Source organism: Pygocentrus nattereri, chromosome 14 (genome assembly GCF_015220715.1).
Source record: "Pygocentrus nattereri isolate fPygNat1 chromosome 14, fPygNat1.pri, whole genome shotgun sequence".
Classification (NCBI taxonomy): domain Eukaryota; kingdom Metazoa; phylum Chordata; class Actinopteri; order Characiformes; family Serrasalmidae; genus Pygocentrus; species Pygocentrus nattereri.
The window spans coordinates 30,590,750-30,615,969 of NC_051224.1; the positions used below are offsets into that span (position 1 = coordinate 30,590,750).

Below are 25,220 nucleotides of genomic sequence, written 5' to 3' on the forward strand. Positions count from 1 at the left end.
TGGTTTATACCTTCTTATCTATGTATATGTATATGTATATATGTTTCAAAAGGAAACTTGGAATTATGGTCTGTGCTCTCAACATGTGCATCTTTTTAAAATCACCACCATACTAAAAACAAGCCTTTGATTAGCAATTTCTGACTGAAATTTGAAATAGAAAGATTTAAAATTTGTTAGATTGAATCTCAAGTGATGAAAGTGGATAAAACTGTTTGTCACAAAAAAAAAATCCACATCTCAGCAGATGAATCAACATACAGACTAACCCGATAGAGATAATGTGGCAGTGCCCCCAACCAATTAATCAGAATTTGCAATTTTGCAAAGAATACAGGGCTCAAAAGACTGATAACAAATAGCAGTTGAAATGGTGCAGCAAGTTATTTGATTTTAAACAGATGATTTGCATGTTGCTCCTTAAATAAACAGAATAATTTAAAGAATGTTTTTTGTGTTTAAAAAGTTCTTTTTATCTACTGTTACATTTTACACAGTATTCACTGTGACAAAAGCACAAGAATGAAGAAAATCAGGGGCAATTACTTTGTCACAATACACTGTACACTCTCCACATCTGTCTGTCATATTGGACAAACAAATGAGAGGAATAGATCTACCTCATTCTTTATCACTTCATGAGATGGATGAATGTTATCTGGTGAGTAGTGACATGACGTCATTTGCCAAACGTCAATAATCACGACCGGCAGCTCCCTAAACATCACCCTCAATGCACAGTCCAGCTGCCATGACAGCCAATCGCTGCCATAAATGTCCTTGTAGCCCGTGTTGGCTGACTTGATCAGCACAAGGGTCTGTGGTGCCCTCTGGAGAAGAGCCTGGATAGCTCTGCGGATTCCAGCCAACCTCTTTAGGTACGTGTACAGTGGAAAGGTAGTAAAGTGAGCCCAGATGGTGAAGACCACAACAGAGTGTTGGCCTCCAGCTAGGGCATCCACCTCAGAGGCGATGTAGTGTAAATCAGCACGGGGGACCATAAATGTCCGTATTGGAAGGCCATGAGCTCTCCACACCAGTCGAATGTTGTTGCATGTATCCACAGCCTCAAGCGGTCCAGACTGGGCTGAGGTGTAAAGATTTAGTTTCTTGAGTGCTAGAAGAAGAGAGAAGGATATAGAGATATAATGTAAAATCGACAGAACCACATGAACTTTGGAATGTACAATTCATAAGGTGTCAAAAAAAAAAGTCCAGCTCAATTTCTTTTCCCAGTGGTAAAAAACTACATAGCTAAAGTACAAGAAAGTTGTTAAAGCTGCACTTTGTAAAGTTTTCTGTTAAATTTAAAAATAGTAGCAGTACTACGTAAAAAGTAGGTCTGAAGTCTCAAATGCAAAATCAGCATTACACTGGTCTATGTATGTATGTATATATGTATACATACATATATAAATTGAATAATTGTAAATTTGGTTGACTTGGATGTATGCTTGGGATCACTTGCAGGAAAGTCCAATGATCACCAGCCTTCAGTTTACACACTGAAGGCAACATATCGCTGTTGTCGGAATAAACCTTGTGTCTCCAAAATGATAATTTTACAGGAGAAGAAGAAAACATACATACATACAATGGAACCACACTTTTTACCAAGTAATTTTGAGCCATTTCTTTTAGTCCGTTCATCATGAAACAGTCCCAATTCAGGTCCCATTTGAAGTCCTAGCTTTAAGTCTTAGCTTGTGTAATGTTCTTCCCATCCTTTTTGATACAATGAAATAATTTCTTCTCTTAGCATTTAACTAATCTCTTCTTTTAGCTTGAGAAGTCCTTTGTCTTTGCAGTGTTTTCTGCTGACTACCTAATTGGGGGCAGTCATGGGCTGGAGGTTAGGGAACTGGCCCTGTGACCGGAAGGTTCGATCCCCAGTGCCGACAGTCCATGACTGAGCTATCCTTGAGCAAGACACCTAACCCCCAACTGCTCCCCGGGCACTGAGGATAGGGCTGCCCACCGCGCCAGGCAAGTGTCCTCACTGCCACTTAGTGTGTGTGTGTGTGTGTGTGTGTGTGTGTTTGTGTATATGTGATGTTTCACTTCATGGATGGGTTAAATGTGGAGGTGGAATTTCCCCGTTTGTGGGAATAGAAAAGTATCACTTACTTACTTACTTACTTAATACCACCGCTACCAGCTTGAATAGAGTAGGTTGGTCCGTGGCTCCATTCTATTAATACCAAAAAGTGTGACTGGCTGGTTACATAACCACCAGCGTGACCAGGGTAGGATGGTCTGTGGATTTATACTGTTCTTACCTGCTTCCTTCTTGTCATGCAGAAATCAAGATTCATCAGACTAGGCAATGTTTTTCCAATCTTTAGCTGTCCAGTTTGTGTGAGTCTGTGCCCAGTGTAGCCTAGGCTTTATGTTTATTGCTGACAGGAGAGAAACCTGATGTCATTTTCTGCTGTTGTAGCCTACCTACCTCAAGGTGTGATGTGTTCAAATGTGTTTCCTGATGTATACTGTTATAAAGAGTGATTATTCATTCTCCTCTGAGCTCCCTCGTCAACAAAACATTTCCACTCACAGAACAGCAGCTCACAGGATGTTTTTTTGCATCATTCTGTATAAACTCTAGAGACTGTTATTTATGAAAATCCCAAGACATCAGATTCTTAAATATTCAAACCTCTCTGTCTGGCAACTACAACGATACCCTGGCCCAAGACCCCAATATGATGTTTGATGTGAAATGAACTGAAGCCCTTGACCTGTATATGCAGAGTTTTATGCAGTACTCACATGATTGGCTGATTGGACAAATACATGACTGAGCAGGTTTACAGGCATTCCTCATAAAGTTGCCAGTGAGTGTCTATTGCATCAGCATGATTATTCCCCAAAGTAAGCTAGACAAAATAATTACTTTAATATACAATATTTTATCCAAATGGAAATGATATACAAGAGCAAATCACCTTTTCAGTTATGTATGTGCTTGTGTATTTGACATACTTGGGACAGTTTTCAGCAGATACTCAAACCACTGTCTTAGTGTGGAATCTCCCATCATCAGAACCTGCTTGTCTTTCAAGCAACTTGCAATCTGATTGGCTGTGGGGAAAGACTGGGCATGGCACATCAGTGATGTCCAGGTATCATGTAGATAGAACCCAGCTGGTGAGGGTGTGTCTAGTCCTGGAACACACTTCACGCTCATACCTTTACATACACATGCGTCCACACACATCCACACACAAGCCTAGGTTTAAACAGTGAGTTGGACAGTTTTTCTTTCAGGCATGTTCACCACAATGCTATACATTCCTAAGCTTACAGACAGAGGTTGAGAAATGGGGCCCTCCTTAAATTAAGATTCACAGCTAATTTAAAGAGGACTTTCACTGACACTAAACATTTCTACACAATTAATAGGTTAAACCAACTGGTTCGAACTGAAATGCACCATCCTAGAAAATCTTACAGAGCCAGAATTGTTCCCAGTTGTGGTGATAAGAAACAGATGTCTAAGGTGTTTAATGCCTGTAAAAGCTATTACATCCAACTGTTGCTGTAACATTTGGGAGCAATGAAGAGGTGAGAGAAGCTGAGAGAAGCAAGATTTATTAAAGGCAAATCCATAATCTGGGTCAAGACAGTCCAGGGTCAGAGAGCCAACATGGACAGATTGAGGGATAGACATAACCAAAAGAAACAGAGACTAAACACAATTGCAGAGACTATGAAATATAACAGCGACCAGAAGAACAATCACCAAACAATACCATATAAAGACAGAACAAAGACCAGCAAACTAACGGGAAAACACAGGGCTTAAATACAGAAACAAGGTTTAACAATACACAGGTGGATAACACAGGTGAGAACAATCAAGGGTGGAGTCAAGAAACAAGGGGGCAGGACAGGGAAGAATTAAAACAAAGAAAGCACGTGGACAAGACCAAAACAAAACAAAAGCACATGGAGGACTGGGAGAAACCAATCATGACAGTTGCCTGATCCAAGGGACACGGTTTTTCAATAGTTTTAAGGTAATAATTTTTAAGGTAATATTTTGGCCTAAAACACTGACAAAAAAAACAACACATGACATAGTGATAATTTTTTCCAGAGATATCATTATTTTACCATCAACATTACATTTAAAAATTTAGAAGACAAGTGCAGGTTAACTGGTAATTTTTTATCACAACCAAAATGGTTATATTTGCCATTATATTATGTATTATGGAAAACCATAGATTCCTATCACATTGTAAATAGTGTTGGGCAAAATTCTTTAAAAAAGCAAACATGGCTGAATACTAAATAAACTGTCAGAAATGTATTTAGTTATGCATTCCATTACAACACATTAAGAAGTAATACATTTAGAATAAATATCGAAAAAATATTGATAAAATAAAAGAACTTTTTTTTGTCACACTTGGCTCCTCCCACTCCCCCATGTGCTCCTGTTGTGTTTTCTTCCTGGTAGTCCATGTAATTTTTTGTTTTGGTTTTCACAATCCTGCCCCCTTGTTTCATGACCCTGTCCCTGATTGTTTCCACCTGTTTCCCGCCAGTCCCTTGTTATCTTTGCGTGTATTTAAGCCGTGTGTTTGCCCTGGTCTTTGTTTGTTGTTTGTGTGTACTGTTTGATGTTTGTTTGGTTTGAAGTATTTGGAGTTCTGTGTTCATTTTGTCATGTCAGTCCTTTCTGCTCTCCGTATTGGCCATCTGACCCTGGACCATTTTGACCATGACCTGGATTTGCCCTTAATAAAAGTCACTTATCTCAGCGTAAGTGTCCACCTCCTCGCTCACCGCCATTACATTTTTCTTAAATCACATTGTTACTTTCTGTTACTGGTCGGCAATTTTTTAAATTTCATTATTTTGTTTATATTTTTCATGAAATTTTTACTTATTTAATTCAAAGTACAACATTCTCAACATCATTTTGGCTTCACTTACCACTAGTAGTTAACTGGCTATCGGGTTATTCAGTGCATGTATACCTTTACTTTGATTTGTTCCATTTTTCTCTGTGTGAAAATAGACCACTGTCCCAGAAATAACAAGCAGCATTTAAAATAGCACCCACAAAATGGCAACAAAACGATACTGAAACCAATTACATGTTTCACGAAATTAATTTGAATACTTTTACTTCTGGCGCCGACGAGAGTGGCAGCCTGTTACAGCAGCCTGTTACTCGAAAGAGTGGACTCTTGTAAGTACCTGGGTGTGCATCTTAACTATAAACTGGACTGGTCAGACAACACAGCTGCACTTTACAGGAAAGGACAGAGTAGACTCTACCTATTCAGGAGATTGAGGTCATTTGGAGTGCAGGGGCCACTCCTGAGGACCTTTTTTGACACCGTGGTGGCATCAGACATCTTCTATGGATACTTTTTTGAAGGTCAAGCAGATGTCATCAAAACAGGATTAGGGTGCCTACATAAGTTTTATGACTCAGTCATAAGTTTTATGACTCAAAATGATGTTATTTTGAAAATACGGACACAGTGGGAGGCCTGCAACCCCCTTTGCTCCATATGGCAGACCATACCAGGCCATAAATCCTGGCCTGGAATCCAGCTGCAGATTTTCCCAAACTTTAACTAAGCTATGAATTAACAGAAATCATTCTTTGGACTGCACCAATACGGAATTTCCACCATTCAATCCAGAGATATCAAGAAATGGGTTGCTATGAGAATCTATAACAAAGCTAGCCTTTTTAGATTTCATTGACAATCTAGATATGGAACCACAACACCCCAAGCGGTGAAAATGAGGCACATCACACCACCACTATGTGCTTATAAAGAATCCAAGGGACTTGGATGTTGTCTGCTTTGAGTATTAACATATAATCTATAAGCAATACTACTTGTTATTAGTATTATGTGTGTTATCTAAATAGTACTTATGTCCATTTCTACTATTGAGTGCTAGAAATATGGAGTGTCAACTTTAATAACCAACAGCGACAACCATCTAATTGTAATGAGTTAGACCAGTGACAATATGTATCATGAATGTGGTTTTCTTTTATTTCCTTTGGTCCTTTCCTTTCGTGGTCAATTTTATTTCTTCAACATTTATACAGTCTATGGTATAGGAAAAGCATTACACATGTTCTTTAACATGTGTTGTGTGTCAGGTACCGAGAGTTAAACTCTCCCTTATAAACATATCTGAATATTCTGTTCATTCATTGATTCTGAAAGTTTAACCAATTTGATGATATAAGAATGTTCCTTTGTTTAAACTAACAAACAAAGAAGGCAGTGATTCTGGGGAAGGCATTCCTAAAATTATGCACAACAATCAGGGTTGGAAACAATGAATAGCTAATTAAGTGTTAGGTTAGGAAAACCTCAGTACTCTGATTCCACCCCAAGGGGAAGGGTCAACAGTTGGAGCAAAACCCCAGGGCACGGAACTTTTGTTAGACAGAAAGACAGACGAAAAGACACAGAGAGACAGAGTGAGCAGGAGTCAGCGTTCTCAACCAGAAGCTAGCTGAACACCTAAGTTTGTGCCATCCTTAGTCAGAGAGACAGGCCAGAATTGGAATGCTCCAAGATCAAATCTACTTAGATCAGTCCGTCCACAGACCTTCAGTTTAGACCACCCTCAGAGAAGGAAGGTAGATGTTTCTTGTCTACTAAAGAGAGGTAGTTAGTTAAGTTAGCGTCACCAGCCTCAGAACCGTGACTGTAATTGAACCAGGCAGAGGAAAAGAACAAGCGGTTTGGATGCCACGGAGACCCAGCAGCACACCCAGAGCCACACACTAATCTGAGAGCAGATTAACCAACGAAAGACTGCCAGACGCCACCCTGAGATGGCCACAAGATGCCACCCTGAGACGGCCACGAGACACATCCCTCAGATGGCCACAAGATGCCTTCACCAATCACTGACAGTAAGGCGTGTGCCCGCATGGCGACACAGCATCTCCAACCAGCGAGGAGACAAAGCAACGTGTGAGCTCCAGCCTCAAAGACGGCCCTTTGGAAGTCAGCTGATTCCCACGTAAGCCGGTTCCATCAATCGACAGTCAGGGCTCTGATGCCAATTTATTTAATAAGACAATGTTTAATAGGTACATCTAACTCAGCCATATGTAGTTACTCCCATCTGTACTTAGGTTAGTTCTTTACAGAGACTCTTTCAAGTTTAAGTTTCCCGCGCCTTCCCGAGAACCATCCTGCCTCATATCATTTAACTGAACCACTTCATGCGAGCTATGTTGTCCTTTTAACTGTTTTCCTTTTTGTTGTGTTTTGTTCTATTTTCTTTCATCTATCATTGAATGTAGTCCAAGGTAGTTTAATATTTAGCCCATAAACTCCATTTTATCGAAGCATCCTTGGTGCGAGCGTCTCTCTCTCTCTTGCCCTGGTCTGTGGACTTTGCATAAATCCAGGTTACCTCACACCCTCATCTAAAGGTTTGAGCAATAATAAAATTAATATTGCACAGATCGCAACACAAGTTAGCATCCATGCTGGAGAACGACTCCCACCCCATGCATGAGACTGTGGCAGCACTGGGCAGTTCCTTCAGTGACCGGCTCCTTCACCCCAAGTGTGTGAAGGAGTGCTATTACAGGTCCTTCCTTCCTGCTGCTGTGAGACTGTTCAACCAACACTGCTCCCAGTAGACCACACACACATACAATATGCACTTATATTCAGAATGTAAATATTTTTCATTGTGCAATATGTTCATAAGTGCAATTGTCACGCACGCTACGCCAGCCACGCAAGACAGGGACTCCACATCCCAGAATCCCTCTCTCAGAGTCTCACCTGACATCCTACTTCCCACCCCACTCCTCCTGGCGGAGATCTCAGCTACATTAGTAATCAAGGGACTCTTAGGTTGGGCTATTTAAGCCCAGACTTTCACCAGCCTCGATGCCGAACCTTACTGAGTGTTTAATCTTTTCTTTCATGTGCTTAGACTTCCGTACTGGTTTGATGACTTTCGTTTTTTGCCTTGCCCCTACTTTGGATACCTCTGCCTCTGTCTTTTGGATTTGTACCTTTTTGACTATAGCCTGGACTGTGATTACGATTCTGTTTTGCCCTTTATTCGATTGCTGCATTAAAAAACGTGCTTATTTCCTATCTGCGTTCCTCTGCGACTCCCTCATCCTTACAGCAATACAGATCTTATGCAGCTCTTTTTAAAGCTCTTTTTTATTCTTATTCTTATTTTGTTGTAAACAGTCTATAGACTTAACTTAAATTTTTATTATTTATAATGTTTATAATGTTTATACTGTTTCCCGCTTCTGTTATTGAGTGCCTTACTTCTATTACTCTGCTGCTGTAATACTGTGAATTTCCACACTGTGGGACTAATAAAGGATTATCTTATCTTATCTTATTCTTGTAGATGATGTATATTTGTATTTTCAGCTAAAGAAACTCGATGTTTTAAAAACACCTGCAGCACGACATTTGAGTTTTACATTACATTTATGTCATATCTTATAATGTGAATATATTGATCAGTTGCAAAGCAGAAACTACCTGTGCCATGCCTCCCTCCAGTTCTGTAGTCATGAACAGGACCCTGCTCATCTCCCAGACTCCAACTGCCAGAATCCCCCAGTAGAGCTTTTTGATATTAAAGCCAGCAAGAGGTGTTTTTACCGTCTTGCATCTTGTCCATAATAGCAAATAATAGCCATTTTGCTATGCTTAATTTTCTCGGCATTATGGTTATTAATAGCTCAGCAAAAGACACCTTTACCCTGGCCACTTCTCACTGTCTCTGTGGCCACTGAATATAATCTGGTCAAAACATTGTCAGCTTTGGAGACAGTCTTTTTGTGCAGGGACTTACTTGAACACAGGTCACAAGGAGAAACGCTCACTGTGATATCTCCAGGTAGATATTTATTGGTATAGTTTCTGCAGGCAGAAGTGGAGAAAGAGGTTTTTGTATTAATTAAATTTATTCAGACAAAGTATTCATTTAGACCATATACACCAGTTTTGCAGGAAACACATTTGCCATCTTGTTGCTGGTTACACAAGCACTGTCTGCTGGCCAAGACATTTAAACTGTTTTTATACTGACAGTGAGACCAAACTCTCTTGTAAATTATTGGTCTACCGATGGCAACTAAAAAATTCTACAGTGGAAGTGGGGCAATCAGCCAGAGATCGTGGCTTACGAGATCTTCTAAAAACAAAGGTTTCCAAAGTATTTGCTAATGTCTTAAGAGCCCAATCCAGGTTCATCTAGCCCAGAATGTTGACCACTGGCTATCCATCAAATTCTATAGTGATCATAAAATACTGTTAATTGTGACACAGTATAAAGCTCTAAATGGCTATGCCCTTCAGAGCCTGGGTGAACTCATTATGAACCTATGAACATTATGAACATGGCCTATTATGAACTGTCATGCTGACTTAGATTACAGGGTACAAGCTTTCTAATAGTATCTGCAATCAGAGGTGGGTACAGTAGCCTAAATCCCTACTCAAGTAAAAGTATTTACACTTGGGAAAAATAATGACACAAGTTAAAGTAAAAACGCCTTTCCAGAAACAACTTGAGTAGAAGTACAAAAGTATTAGGTCAAAAAAACTACTTAAGTACTGAGTAAAATATAAAACTGCTGTGTAACTAAGTACATCTGGCATCTACAACCCCAATTACAATAAAGTTGGGATGTTGTGTAAAACATAAATGAAAACAATACATCCATCCATCCATCCATCCATCCATCCATCCATCCATCCATCTATTTTCTAAGCTGCTTCCCCTGCGTCGCGGGGAAAAACAATACAATGATTTGCAAATTTTTTTCAATCTATATTCAATTGAATACACTACAAAGACAAGATATTTAATGTTCAAACGGATAAACTTTATTTTTTTTTTTCAAATATTCACTCATTTTGCATTTGATGCCTGCAACACATTCCAAAGAAGTTGGGACAGAGGCATGTTTACCACTGTGTTACATCACCTTTCCTTTTAACAACACTCTAATTGACACACTAATTGTTGAAGCTTTGAAGGTGGAATTCTTTCCCATTCTTGCTTGATGTACAACTTCAGTTGCTCAACAGTCCGGGGTCTCCGTTGTCGTATTTTGCGCTTCATAATGTGCCACACATTTTCAATGGGAGAAAGGTCTGGACTGCAGGCAGGCCAGTCTAGTACCCGCACTCTTTTACTACGAAGCCATGCTGTTGTAACACGTGCAGAATGTGGCTTGGCATTATCTTGCTGAAATAAGCAGGGATGTCCCTGAAAATGAAGTTGCTTGGATGGCAGCATATGTTGCTCCAAAACCTGTATGTACCTTTCAGCATTAATGGTGCCTTCACAGATGTGCAAGTTACCCATGCCATGGGCACTAACACACCCCAATACCATCAGAAATGCTGGCTTTTGAACTTTGCTCTGATAACAATCCAGACAGTCCTTTTCCTCTTTGGCCCGGAGGACACGACGTCCATGATTTCCAAAAACAATTTGACATGTGGACTCGTCAGACCACAGGACACTTTTCCACTTTGTGTCAGTCCATCTCAGATGTGCTCGGGTCCAGAGAAGCTGGCGGCGTTTCTGGGTGTTGTTGATATATGGCTTTTGCTTTGCATGGCAGAGTTTTAACTTGCACTTGTAGATGGAGTGATGAACTGTGTTCACTGACAATGGTTTTCTGAAGTGTTCCTGAGCCCATGTGTTAATATCCGGTAAAGAATGATGTCGGATTTTAATGCAGTGCTGCCTGAGGGATCTAAGGTCACGGGGATTCAATGTTGGCTTTCTGCCTTGCTGCTTACTTGCAGAGATTTCTCCAGATTCTCTGAATCTTTTGATGATGATATGGACTGTAGATGATGACATCCCTAAATTCCTTGCAATTGCACATTGAGAAACGTTCTTAAACTGTTGGACTATTTGCTCACGCAGTTGTTCACGAAGTGGTGAACCTCACACCATCCTAGCTTGTGAACAACTGAGCCTTTCAGGGATGCTCCCTTTATACCCAATCATGACACTCACCTGTTTCCAATTAACCTGTTCACCTGTGGAATATTTGAAACAGGTGCATTTGAGCAGTCCTCAACTCTTCCAGTCTTTTGTTGCCCCTGTCCCAACTTCTTTGGAACGTGTTGCATGCATCAAATTCAAAATGAGTGAATATTTGCAAAAAACAATAAAGTTTATCCGTTTGAACATTAACCATCTTGCCTTTGTAGTGTATTCAATTGAATATAGGTTGAAAAGGATTCAAATCATCGTATTCTGTTTTTATTTATGTTTTACACAACGTCCCAACTTCATTGGAATTGGGGTTGTATGTATCATTATAGAAAGGAAGCTTGTATGGCTCTTTTCTTCTCTTTTTTGACCTGAAACAAAATGCTCCAAAGTCAGAAAATACTCAGGAGAATACAGATCCAGCAATACTTCACCTTAGTACATATACTTAAGTAAATGTAACTGGTTCCGACCTACCTCTGTCTACAATGAAAGTTACAGAAAGAAGAAGAGCTTTTTCCTTTACAGATATGTAATAATCTTCCAATGAATGTCTGAAAAAAACTACTTGTTTTCAAGTAGTCAAGCATTTGATAGCTTCTCCCTTAAATTAAAAGGTACCCATCTGGGGATACTTGGAAATTGAAAATTAACATAAACTAAGATGCTGGAGATCCCACTGCTTTCACATGATCACTCAGGTCATTGATGGTGGAGTGGAGGGGTGCTGACATCTCAGGGAGCTCTCATTCCTGTGCTTCCTTCTCACTGCCCCTTTGTTTTTAGCTGTCAGTCCAGAGTCTATGTTTACATTTGATTTATCATACATAACATAATAATAGTGGGGCAGTCATGGGCTGGAGGTTAGGGAGTCAGCCTTGTGACCTGAAGGCTTGGTTTGATCCCCACAGCTGACAGTACATGACTGAGGTGTCCTTGAGCAAGACACGTAACTCCCAACTGCTCCCTGGGCACTGCAGATAGGGCTGCCCACTGCTCCGGGCAAGTGGGCTCACTGACCCCCTCGTGTGTGTGTGTGTGTGTGTGTGCGTGCGTGGTGAAATTTACCCGTTGTGGGACTAATAATGGTCTCTTAATCTAATAACCTGCTCAGTGCATTTCAAACTGAATTAACAATCTGTTTTGCTTCCCTATCAAGTGGTACAAGCACCTCTGCAATTCAATATGATGCTGGTGCAATATCAGTCTTGTTGCAGTGTTGCTGCTCATTGGCCACAGGGACCACTGTGGAACTTGTGCTGTTTACATGTTCTGTTTACCTTCCTGAAATGTCCTTGATGTGCCACTCTCCTTCTATTGTAATTGTCTATGCTATAGAGATTTTAATGGTTACAGTCTATATTTAGGGTGATGACTGCTGTTCCCTGTATTACCTTCTAAATGATCCTTGGCCTGCCTGAAAAATTCCTGGCCTGTTCCTGACCTGTCAGCATGTTCTAATAGCTAACGATAAGATTCTTCTGTGTCTTCTGTTGATCTTAGATAAGACTGGCTACGTTAGTCATTGGCTTTTTCAGAGATCAATCTGATCTATCTCATTGATTCTGTTTAGTGTTTAACCTCTTACAATCCCCAGCTTATTACATACTAAGGCTTATTATTCAGTAATTACAGAGACTTCAATACAAACATTTACCTGTGTAACAGGGTGGAGTCCAGTTTTGACAGCTGTGCTTGGTATCCTCCCATGCCATGGTCCACCCAGGCTGAGCATGGCAGATAGCTGGGTCTATGACAAAACCATAATTCCCCACTAATTGGATGTTTGTATTCACAGCAGCACTGAGATGCCTTTAACAACCTCTCACTCCTCTGAGCATTACAAACCACTTTTTCCTGGTGATCGACCCCTCTGAACACACCTACAAAGAACACCTTGTCTGGATCTCGCTCTCTGTGTCTGAGCAGCACCTGCAATCAAAGCAAAAACAATTCAAATCAACATTACATTTAGTTCTAGTCTCTTCCTCAAGCTCAGATCAGGTGATGCTCAGCAAATATATTTAATTAATTCACATCTGTTAAAGCCATATTTTAAAATTTGATTTACAGAATTTTCCTCAAGAAACTAGTAATTAATTTGATTGCAATCTGTATCTATAGAATTACAAAGTGTACCAGCAGCACTGTGCAAAACTTTCACACACCTGAAAAAAAGATGTTGGCTACACCTTGTGGAAGTCTACTATAAAAAGCAGGAAACAACATTAATTTAGTTTCAGTATTGCAATTACAAGACTTGTCTTTAAGTGAATTTGTTAATTATTGCTACACTGATGAGAAAAGGGCATATTTTAAGAGGAAAACTATTTTGTTAGTTGATGAAATATTATTGATGCAACGCTAATCTTCCATGCTCATCTTACATTTACCTGTTGGCATACTCACTTTTAAGTTACTTTAATATATCATACTTGTTGCAAAATGCTTACCTTGACATATCAACACGACAACACGCCATTTTGTGTTTCATATACTTTCAGAAAAAAGGAACTATTCAAGTAATTATGGTTATCCTGGAGTTATTTGAATACAGGGAAATTCCCACGAAAGAAGCCCAGAATATTCTGTAATAACTCTCTCTAGGATGAAGCAATCTGAACAAAACATGGTGCATTGTGTTCCTCAGTATATGAAGCTTCAAACAAGCCAGGATGATCCTGTGTCGGAGCCATGAGGTAGGTGCTGAACAGCCATCGCACCGTTTAACCTGGTGTATACGCCTGTACCCCTTAATGTGCTTTTCAAAAATGGTGATCACTTCTAGCACTGCATGTAATGCAATTGATTACACATACGTCAAGGAATGTAGTGTATTTTTTTTTGGTTCAGATTGCTTCATCATAACGAGAGTTACAACAGAATATTCTGGGCCATTCTCGAGTGAATCTCCCTGTAGATGTTTACACTAACAGGGTTACTAGGTGCAGGGATTTCTAGCAAGGGACAGTTGTCTTGGTACTCCTCGCCAGGGCACCACCACACATGCTGGATACCATCTGAGCCAAACAAGTTTATTTTGGTCTTGTCACACTACACAACATGGTTCCAGTAATTCACATCCTTGGACTTCAGCAAACTGTTTGCGGGCTTTCTTGTAAGTCAGCTTCAGAAGAGTATGACGGCCATGCAGACTGAGTTGATGCAATGTGCAGTGTATGGTCTGAGCACTGACAGGCTGACGTCCCACTTCTTCAACCTATGCAGCAATGCTGGAAGTGCTCATACATCTGTTTTTTGAAGCCAACCTCTGGATATGACGCTGAATACGTGGTCTCTTTAGTCGACCCTGGCGAGGCCTTTCCTGAGTGAAACCCGTCTCGGAAAGCCGCTGTACCTTGGCCACCGTGATATAGGTCTGTTTCAGGGTGTTATCAATCTTCTTATAGCTTAGGCCATCTTTTTGGAGAGCAACAATTCTACTTCTCACATCCTCAGAGAGTTCTTTGCCATGAGGTGCCATGTTGAATATCCAGTGGCCACTATGAGCAAATTATACTCAAAACATCAAATTTAACAGCCCTGCTCCTCATTCAGACCTGGAACCTTGTAACTAACAAGTCACATGATACCAGGGAGGAATGACACAACTGGGAACAATTTGGACATGTTCACTCTGAGGTGTACTCACTTGTGTTGCCAGCTATTTAGACATTAATGGCTGTGTGTTGAATTATTTTCAGAGGGCAATAAATCTATACTGCTATACAAGCTGTACACTCACTTCTTTAAGTTCTTTAAGTACTTTAAGTTTGATCAAACTTTCATTTCTGTATTGTTGTCCCATGAAAATATATAATAAAATATTTGCAGAAATGTGAGGGGTGTACTCTACTTTTGTGAGATACTGTAAAAATTCAAATCAATATAGCAGTAAAATTCAAATCAATCAAGCCATTCTGAAGCAACTGGTCACATGAACAACACACACGTTCTTGAAGCTTACAGAGATGGTGGCTTCTTAACGTACAATGGCCACAGCTGCTGAGCCCAGCAAAAAAAACTTTTTTTTGTAAAAAGAGAATTCTTGTCACTGTTTGCATAGATCATTGCTGTCCAGAAAAACAAGTATCTTCAAAATGTTAACTTTACAGGAGAGGACAAAAGTGCTTTACTTTTAACATAAGTCAAGAGACTTTATTAAAAGTCATTTTGGAGCATTTCTATTGGTCCATTCACTTGATGTAAAAGATGGCTAGCATGTTCAAATGATGCAGAAAGCTAAAAATTGACAAAAATGGAGACATATGTTTTTTCGGACAACGATGATGTTTAGTCATTATTCTTATGATTTATGGTGTTTCAAGCAAAAACATTCTTTTTGTCGAGAACAATAGTTTTAACTAGTTGGCTTGGTCACTAGAACGTTTGCACAGTACTTTATAGGATAGGTGCACCTAATAAGATAACTGTACAAGAACTATATACAAGGTAAAGGAACCTAATAAAGTTGCCGGTGACTGTTTACTCTTCTGTACACTCTTGAAATCACTACCCTACAAACCTGTACAGCTTCACTGGAGTGTATCAGCCGTATTGAGACCTTGGCTTGTCCTTCCCAGAGCAGCTTGAAGGTAGCAGTATAAGTGCCGTTGTGGTGATCAGTCACCTCCCCATATACACTTGCTTTCAATTTTGTGTTAAACAGCTTTGCTTGAAAGAAATCTCCACCATACGTTTTTGAGTTCTTTAAACCATCTCTTGCCGTTATGACCACTGTGATAATGTCCCCAACACTGTAGCTTGTGCGTGGGTTCTGCAAATCATATGAGGTTGTGTAGGGGCTTGTTGTCTGATTGGCTGCAATCATGGATGTAGGAGGGGCTGGCCACTTTAGTGCTTTTTCTATGGTTTGGAGTTCTTCAGGTGAGATAAAGGTGGGGTCATTTGTAGAGCTGTGAGCTGAGTCAGACTGGGAGACAGTTGAATTGTTGGAACACACAGACAGCCGTTTCTGCAATACAAGATCAACAATGACTTAGCCAGGACTACAACTAGGCCAAAAACAGGCAAGTACACTGACAGTCAACGACAGTGGTTGTTTTTGATGTGTTTATCCTGTCTTTTGACTTAAATGATGATATTACAACAAAATAATGAAAGATGACACAAAGTTCATTATGTGAAATTCAGACTAGATTTAAAACCTTGTGTGGGATCTTGTTCCATGTTGGAAAATGCAACCACTATGAGTGATTGTACATACAAGGTAGATGTTCCTAATAATGTGGCCAGTGAGTGTATTGTGCTCTACACATCTGGTGGATACACTTCAAAGCACTAGCCTTCACACCTTTACAGCTTCACTGGAGTACAGCCATACTGAGACTTTAGCTAGTCCTTCCCAGTACAACTGGAAGTTAAGAACAAAAAGAACCCTGTACAAGAACAAAAATTCTCAGTTTCAACATTTGATATATTGTCTTTGTACTGTGGGTTTCAATGATTTGCATATCATTGCATTCTGTTTTTTTTTTTACATGTTACACAGCTCATTTACCATACCACAGAAAAATATAAGAACAATATTTTTTTGATTGCCAATGTACTATCATGGCTGCCGTAACAAAACCCTGCATCTATCCAGAGATAGGGGTTCTTTACAGTATGTGTTTTATGTCTCTTTCTGAAATTTGATTTGAAAGGATTGATTTCCTCCTCCAAAACAGAACCAACAATGTTTCCATGAAAGCCGTAACTACAACACAGCCACCATGACAAAATTCCTCCAATTCAGGTATTATACATTGCACGTAGAAGAAAGTTCATATCAGCATGCTTTTTTATGATTGTGTTACATTTTCTAGACCTGTTCACAGTTCATATATTTGCCAGTAGGTCAATGATGAACTGTTAATCATTTGGTTTTGTGATTTCAGTGCTGAACAATAGTTTACCTTGTATTGTAGTCATTGTGATTTGTGTTTAGAACTTACACCAAACATCCAAAAGACGGCTAGGCAGACACACATTACGGCAATAACAAGCTTGATCAGCTGTTTCCTTGTCATCCAGTACATCTGTTAGAGAGGACACGGTATTACAGCAAACCTATACTGGGTACCTTCTATTATCATCATCATCACTACCATCAACAACAACAACATTAGAAAGAGGGAGCTACAATTGAAGCTAAAGAAAGATACAGAACACTTGAAGAACATCAGTACTGTGGAAACAGGAAATGAGATCCTGATATAAAATTGACCTTTTTCATATAAAAAAAGACAATAAAATTTCTTAGTTTCAACATTTGATACCTTCTCTTTGTACTTTTTTTAATTAAATATTGATGGTTTAAATGCTTTATGCATCACTGTATTCTGTTTTTATTTACATTTTGCCTGCATCCTATTTTGGTTGTATCATTTGACAGTGATCTGTTTTAAAAATCATATAACAATTACTGTTAAATCATGAGAAAAAAAACTTGTAAGCAGCATCTTGCTTGCTTGCTATGGTAGCAGCCATCAGCTAGTGGCTAATGTAGCTGTTCACTCAGATGCTTCATCTTCACTGCACTTTTGGCCATCACTGTAGGTTTGCGTTCTTGAAGCTAAAACGTTGGAAAGGTATTAGACTATGACCATATGTTTGTGAGCTGCTTGACTATATAACTAGTGTAGTAAGATGTGATCACATTTTACTACTTAAGGCATGCTCAAATTTTTGGGAAGGCTTGCTTGACCGTGCAAATGCACTGACTGTTACAAGTGATGCAAGTGATGAACTAGAACTCAATAGCCACCCAAATAGTCCAAATCATCTCTGTAAAAATACATTCTTAAATTTTCTCTCTGTCGACTCCAAGTCTTCAGTTGGGTCGCACAGACTTGTCGATAAGATTAAGAACACATTATGACTTACTGTGAGCTATAAAAATAAGCAAAACCTTATCATCACTATGTGTAGCCATTAAAGAAAACACCACGGCTGTTTTTTTTCACAAAGCAGGACAGACCTCGAATCAGACTGATCTGTATTTATGATGATCATTGTCACACATACTAATCCTAGTTCAGCACTCCTGGTGGTTTGTGAAAACAAACCCTGCTGTGCAAAGTGGCTGCCCATAATTTATCATTTTTGTTCAGTTGTGTAGTTCACAGTAACTTTCACTGTGTCCTAAACCACTTTGATAAGTCTGCGTGACCTCAATGAAGACTAGGATGCTTTTTAAAAAGAGTTGAAAGATGGTTTGGTGACCTAGTTTTACAGAAACATATGAGCTATTTGGGTGATTAATGTTTTCTAGTATTAGCAGTGTTAGCCTTGCCTCTCCAGTTCCAATTCGGATGCCATGTTGATCAAGAACATCTGGGGAAAGTGGAAAATGTGTTCTTGGCCTTCATGAACTGCATTTATTATATTCTATTTTTTCTTGTACTTTTTATTAGTTTGATCAATGATTATGAATGATTCGCTATTTTAGCATGAAAAAAACTGTTTTGTCTGATGAGTTTAGATGAATCTGCCAAAGGCTCTAGTATTTTTTGGCTTATTTGGTTCCAAAATGCATCCCAAAAGATACCCTAAGCTCTCCTCACAGTCCAGATTTGAACAACCTGACCAATGTAGCATTTGCACAGACTCATGCAACATACAGGTGTTGCAGCCTAAAAGAATATCAGGAAGGAGTTCCAGTTCATAAATACAGCACTTGTGTATATTTTTCGTTATTTTATTTATGCAAGGCATATTTAAGTTGTTAGAAGGAAATGTACACAATTTTTAGAATATTTTGTTGTTTCATATATTTTTATAGCATTTGTATTATTTTGTTAATAAGTATTGTTTACAAAGGGGTCAGAGGTTGCTGGAGAGTTGATAAGGGGGAGGGGTTAAGAGCGTGAGTCAGTCAGTGTGTGTGAGCGTCAGAGAGAGGGAGAGAAGAGAGCAGAGAGTTCTGAGTGAAAAAATAAAAATTTGTAGATGGCTTTGTGTAAAAAACAACTCCAATACTGAACCTGGAAAAATAAAGTTGCAAGTGGAACAAAGCAAAGGTTTACTGACTCAAGTCTGTTCAAGAGTACAACACAGGCTCTGCATGTGCCACACCTGAGATTATCTAACCGGCAGTGGTAAAGCATGGCTATTAGATCTAAGCCTTCAATTCAGGCGATAAATGTCAAATCTTGGTCCAAAATGATACGGAGCTGTACAATCTAATTTAAATTTTGGGACTGAGCCTCTCTCTAAGGAGACAGAAATTTTATTAAAGTTTAATTCAGTCCTTAATCAGGGATATGCTTCAGATTGGGGTCAGAGGTCTCAACCCGGAGAGATAAAAGCATCAAGATCAAAGACAAGTTACAATTAATGTTTTTTTTATTAATTAGCGAGTAATAACAAGGTGAATGAAACACTAAATGATATGCATAATCAATGAATCAGCATCGAGATTAGACACATGAAATTGACCATAAGAGGTCCTGTAGCATTAAAGGAAAGTTAAGAGATTAGTGTGTAATGGGTAAAGAGAAATGTTAGCTGAAGAACTATGTGGAATTCATTAGTCTAACTGTGAGAGGGGTGTTTAGATGAGAATCAGCTGTGTCTGGGACACAGGTCTCGTGGCATGGTTGATTTTGTCTCGGTGGTCACAGGGAGCCCCCACTGTGTGAGATCCAGTTGGACCGTCACAATCGTTCACATACCCTGCTGTAGAATACAGGTTAGAATGTAGCTTAGAATACAGGTGCGATGTATTTAATTTAGCCAGTCTGTTTCTCCCACCTGCAATGGGGCCTTGGGAAAGCCCAAGCTGGTGTCAGTCCATCTGCCTTCCTCTTGCAGATTAAGGGAAGCTGCTGCTCTTTAATGTTTTTGCCTCATTGTATATGCATTTATAGGAGATTTCGTTTCAAAGTGCATGGATTGTTATAATGAAACACCTACTCTGATTTACCAAGACTGATAATAACACTGACTGTATTTATATATAAAAAGGACTGGTCTGGGCTTCTGAGGCTATATCCCTAAATATATTTTAACCAGCTATAAACCTTTAACATGTCAGCCCATGTAACACCCCAGCTTATTTGTGCACTCATTCTTACCATCCATCTGTTTCACAAGCAAGACAGAACTACTGTAAGTGAAAAATATTTACCCAGTTTTTGATCTGCCCTGTAGAGCTTGGGCTGAGCAGGAAATCTTTAAAATGTACAACCCCAATTCCAATGAAGTTGGGACGTTGTGTAAAACATAAATAAAACCAGAATACGGTTATTTGCAAATCCTTTTCAACCTATATTCAATTGAATACACTACAAAGACAATATATTTAATGCTCAAACGGATAAACTTCATTGTTTTTTGGAAATATTCACTAATTTTGAATTTGATGCATGCAACACGTTCCAAAGAAGCTGGGACAGGGGCAACAAAAGACTGGGAAAGTTGAGGAATGCTCAAAAAACACCTGTTTGGAACATTCCACAGATGAACAGGTTAATTGGAAACAGGTGAGTGTCATGATTGGGTATAAAGGGACCATCACTGAAAGGCTCAGTCCTTTACAAGCTAGGATGGGGTGAGGTTCACCACTTTGTGAACAACTGTGTGAGCAAATAGCCCAACAGTTTAACAACAACGTTTCTCAATGTGTAATTGCAAGGAATTTAGGGATTTCATCATCTACAGTCCATAATATCATCAAAAGATTCAGAGAATCGGGAGAAATCTCTGCAAACATCATTCTGTTACGGACATGACCACATGAGCTCAGGAACACATCAGAAAACCATTGTCAGTGTTTGTTGCTCCACCTGCAAGTGCAAGTTAAAACTCTGCCATGCAAAGTGAAAGCCATGAATCAACAACACCCAGAAATGCCGCCGGCTTCTCTGGGCCCGAGCTCATCTGAGATGAACTGAAGCAAAGTGAAAAAGTGTCCTGTGGTCTGACGTGTCCACATTTCAAATTGTTTTTGGAAATCATGGACGTTGTGCCCTAGGGGCCAAAGAGGAAAAGGACTGTCCAGATTGTTATCTGTGCAAAGTTCAAAAGCCAGCATATCTAATGGTATGGGGGTGTGTTAGTGTCAATGGCATGGGTAACTTCCACATCTGTGAAGGCACCATTAATGCTGAAAGGTACATTCAGGTTTTGGAGCAGTGTATGCTGTCTTCCAAGCAATGTCCTTTTCAGGGACATCCCTGCTTATTTCAGCAAGACAATGCCAAGCCACATTCTGCACGTGTTACAACAGCGTGGCTTCATAGTAAAAGAGTGCGGGTACTTGCAAGCATCAACTTCAAAATGAGTGAATATTTTATCCGTTTGAAAAGTAGTCTGTGTGCAGCTTACATATTAATATATATGTACATATTATATATATGACATTAATGGCTGCATATTGAGTTATTTTGAGGGAAGAATAAATTTACACTGTTATATAAGCTGCACACAGACTACTTTTCATTGTGTCAAAGTGTCATTTTGTCAGTGTTGTTCCATGAAAAGATATACTTAAATATCTGCAGAAATGTGAGGGGTGTACTCACTTTTGTTGTACACTGTATCTAACGTACGCTCACATTTCACCTTCCAAAAGGCCTAAACTTGGACCTTTTCCACTTATTCGCAAACAAGGTGTTGGCATTTGTCTTCCCATAGCCAACTCATGTGGTGTCATATGTAAATCATGCAGCTCGCTATAGCGACATACCATTAATGCTAATGGAAGTGCTGCTACCCAATTTAAACCTGTCTGCTGACAGATTTTGGCAATGCGATTTTTCAAAATACCATTCATTTTTTCACAAATTCCTCGACTTTGTGGATGGTAAACTGCTCCAAGATGTTGTTTAATCCCCAATTTTTGCAAAATCAGTCTTACTGTCTTATCCACAAACTCTTTCCCATTATCTGAGGAGATCCGATCTGGAAGTTCCCATCTACTTTTGACTTCTCTACACAAAAACTTGGCCACCGAATGAGCGTCTTTATGCTTAGTCGGACATGCCTCAGGCCAACGCAAAAATCTGTCTACGACCACCAACAAATATCTCTTACCTTCAACTGGTTTTATCATGTCAACAACAAGTCCACACCAAGCTCACGCATAGGAACCATTGGAGTTGGAATGTGACCAGGAGGAACCCCTCCGAACATTATTTTTCAGGCAGATTGTGCACCTGCCTATGACATAATCAATCTGTTCAAATAAATATGGTGCCCAAAAACCATACTCCTTTGTGATTTTTGTTCTAACTTCCCCCCTTGCAACATGAGCTAACCCATGTGCCTCATGAATCATCAGACCCATCAGGTCTGGAGGTGCTATTATCAACCCCTCATGACCTCTCCAGAGACCAGTAGAATCTCTGGTGGCTCCTCTATCTAGCCACAACTGTTTCTCCATGTCAGGAATGGCTTCCTTAATCAAAATCACATCCCTGAGCATAATTTTTTCTTCCTAGTCCACATTATGAGTGACCAAAAACACTTCACCCAACTTATCCGCTCCTGTCACTACGTTTGCAGCTTTGTCAGCTGCTTTATTCCCTTGCGCAACCCTTGACGCATCTGTTTTATGTGCTGGACATTTAACTATTGCTATTTCTCATCATAGCATGCAACAGCTTCATTATTTGAGCATGATGTCGTATTGGAGAACTATCTGTTTTCTTAAACCCTCGGTTCTTCCAGATAGCACCATAAAGATGACATACATTTTGGCAATATGCATCAGTCCAAATAGTCACTCATTTATTTTCTGTGAGTAAACAAGCTTCAGTTAACCCCACTAGTATATGTAATGTATACTTGCCATAGTTCAAAAGATTTCTGAGACTATGGTGTGTAAGAATTGTGACCGGATACCCCATTATGACAGATGACGCCTTTTCATACATTAAATAAGCTCCCACCATTGCTCTGAGCACAGTGGTAGACCTAATTCTATGTCTGAATAAGTAGAATAATAAGAAATAGGTTGGGGATTTTTTCCCATACCTGTTGGCTGACAAAGAACTGCACATGCATATTTACCCCCAGTAGAAGTGGACACATACAGTAAAATGTTCTTAGAATAATCTGGCAGCACTAATGCTGGAGCCTCTTGTAACCTCTGTTTGAGTGTCTCAAATGCCAAAAGGCCATCCTGCATCCAGGAAAGATTACAGTGAAGCTGAGCATTCCCTGTATCTTTAATCATAGCCCTCAAAGGCCCTGTTAAACTAGCATAATCCTCAATCCATGCAGAGGAGTAGCCTGTAATACCAAGAAATGTCATTATCTCTCTTACTGTTCTGGGCTTTGGAGCCGTGTGAATAGCTTCCAACTGACTATCAGAAATACTTCTGTGCCCCTGCGTTATTGTCTGACCCAAATAAACTACCTTCTTCTGACAATACTGCAGCTTCTTCAGATAGGCCTTGTGGCCTTTCTCTGCCAGTATCTGTAACAATCTAATTGAGTCCTTATGACATGTTTCCTCATCTGGCAAACAAATAATTATGTCATCCACTTATTGAACAACAGTGCTTTTTAATACCTGATCTATTCCTGTCAAATCATCCTTCAATACTTTGTTAAAAATGTGAGGGCTGTGCTTAAACCCCTGTGGTAATCTCTTGTATTCATAAAACTGTCCCTTGTAGGTGAAACCAAATAAACCCTGACTCTCTATACTAAGTGGAATACTAAAAAATGCACCACGCAAATCTAACACTGTGAAATGTGTAGCTCCCAGTGGAATTTGAGCTAACAGAGTATGTGGATCTGGCACTTCTGCTGGAAAATCAGCTACTACTTCATTTACTGCTCTCAGGTCATGCACCAGATGATAGTAGTTATCTGGCTTCTTCACAGGCAACAATGGTGTATTACTCTGAGGATTTTGTGTTATCTTCAAAACATCAGCTTTCAAAAGTCCTTCAATTTATGGTTCAATTCCTTGCATAGCCTCTTCTTTTAGTGGATACTGCTTCTTCCAGGGTGGTCTAACTCCTGGTCGGAGCTAAACCTTCACTGGTTGTGCTGACTTCACAAGTCCAATATTAGTACTATGTTGAAACCACAGACATTCTGGCACTTGTTGCAACATCTCCTCTCTCTTAGAGTTTGCGTCCATTTTGGCACTGCAAATTGATTCATGTGTCATCTGCACAGTTTGTGGCTGTCCCTGTCCTTAAGCAGTGATCATAATCCTCAAAAATCGTTGGTCTTCACTCCTCCAGATGGCAAGATTCTCCTTTATTGGTGCAAAAACAGCCTTCTCTGCTTCCACCATCATTTCTCCTACATGCTTCTGCTCAACGCCCTCGGACACCAACAACGTTACATGAGGCACACTCTTTTCCACATCAAACTCTTTTTGCAAATAGTCATCTATGTCTATTTTCATTGCTGCTCCTTGTGGTCCCAAAATTATACAACATGAACGAAGTTGAACTTGATTTGGTTGATGACTCAACCATTCTTCTGGTTTTGACTCAGCAGCATTTTTATAATGCTTAAGCATACAGTGCAATGGATACTCTGGAAGCCTTGCATCAGGCATGTTTGCTACAATGAACTTCTCCCACAACTTAAATGGCTCCAAGAAATCTGCAGAAAGATTTCCAATCCAAAATACTGAAGAAGCTTCAGTCTCCGTTGTCATCAGCAGTTGGTGAGCAACATCATTTGGGACTTCAACCAGACAGCCGTCCGGTGTGCATTTAATTGTACAATTCAATTTGCACAAAGCATGTCTTCCCAAAAGCGCAATAGGTGTATGTTCTGACACCAGTATAGGTGATGTTGTCTTCTGATCTTTATAGCAGAGCTCAATTGGTTTTGTAAGAGGAATCAGCTATTTTACTCCCTCAAACCTGATCATCCGAATCCATTGACCAGACATGGGGAGGTGTATAGCATCTTTAGGCCTAATACAGTTGAAAGCCGCTCCGCTATCTACCATTACTTCCAATGGTATGTCATTTATTTTCACCTCTATTGTTGGATCTCTCTCAGGCCCTTGAGATACTATCAGCTGACACCTTCCGCTCGAGTTCTTTGGGCACCTCTAGAATCCTAGTTCCGGGCCCCTATATGGGTTCACCGGTCCCCTGAATGGTCTTGGTTGGCCTCTGAATCCTCCTCTGAAATTTCCTCTGGTGTTTCCTCCTGGTATATTGCACTCATGAGCAAAGTGACCAAGCTGTCCGCAGTTATAGCATACTTCTGGAGGCTGTTGG

General features: G+C 39.8%; 1 protein-coding gene across 1 annotated transcript; it reads right to left on the reverse strand.

The window, feature by feature from the left end:
• Window positions 1-404: 404 nt before the first annotated feature.
• On the reverse strand, window positions 405-24,385 carry LOC108431889 (NXPE family member 3-like). The gene is made up of 6 exons (XM_017705353.2): window positions 24,284-24,385; window positions 15,536-15,985; window positions 12,668-12,942; window positions 8,845-8,912; window positions 2,983-3,189; window positions 405-1,117 (listed from the first exon to the last, which is right to left on the reverse strand). The coding sequence occupies exons 1-6, from the start codon at window positions 24,383-24,385 to the stop codon at window positions 585-587; spliced, it is 1,635 nt and encodes a 544-aa protein (XP_017560842.1). The 3' UTR covers window positions 405-584.
• Between the last annotated feature and the right edge of the window lie 835 nt (window positions 24,386-25,220).

What these genes read in the sequence shown, in the direction of transcription:
- LOC108431889 (XM_017705353.2), bottom strand. Translation starts at nt 24,385, where the DNA reads ATGAAAATAGACATAGATGACTATTTGCAAAAAGAGTTTGATGTGGAA. An exon ending in ACTCCAGTGAAGCTGTACAG is followed by an intron (nt 12,943 to 15,535) that starts GTTTGTAGGGTA and finishes CTTTGATTGCAG; the next exon opens with GTGCTGCTCAGACACAGAGA. An exon ending in GACTCCACCCTGTTACACAG is followed by an intron (nt 8,913 to 12,667) that starts GTAAATGTTTGT and finishes TTCTGCCTGCAG; the next exon opens with AAACTATACCAATAAATATC.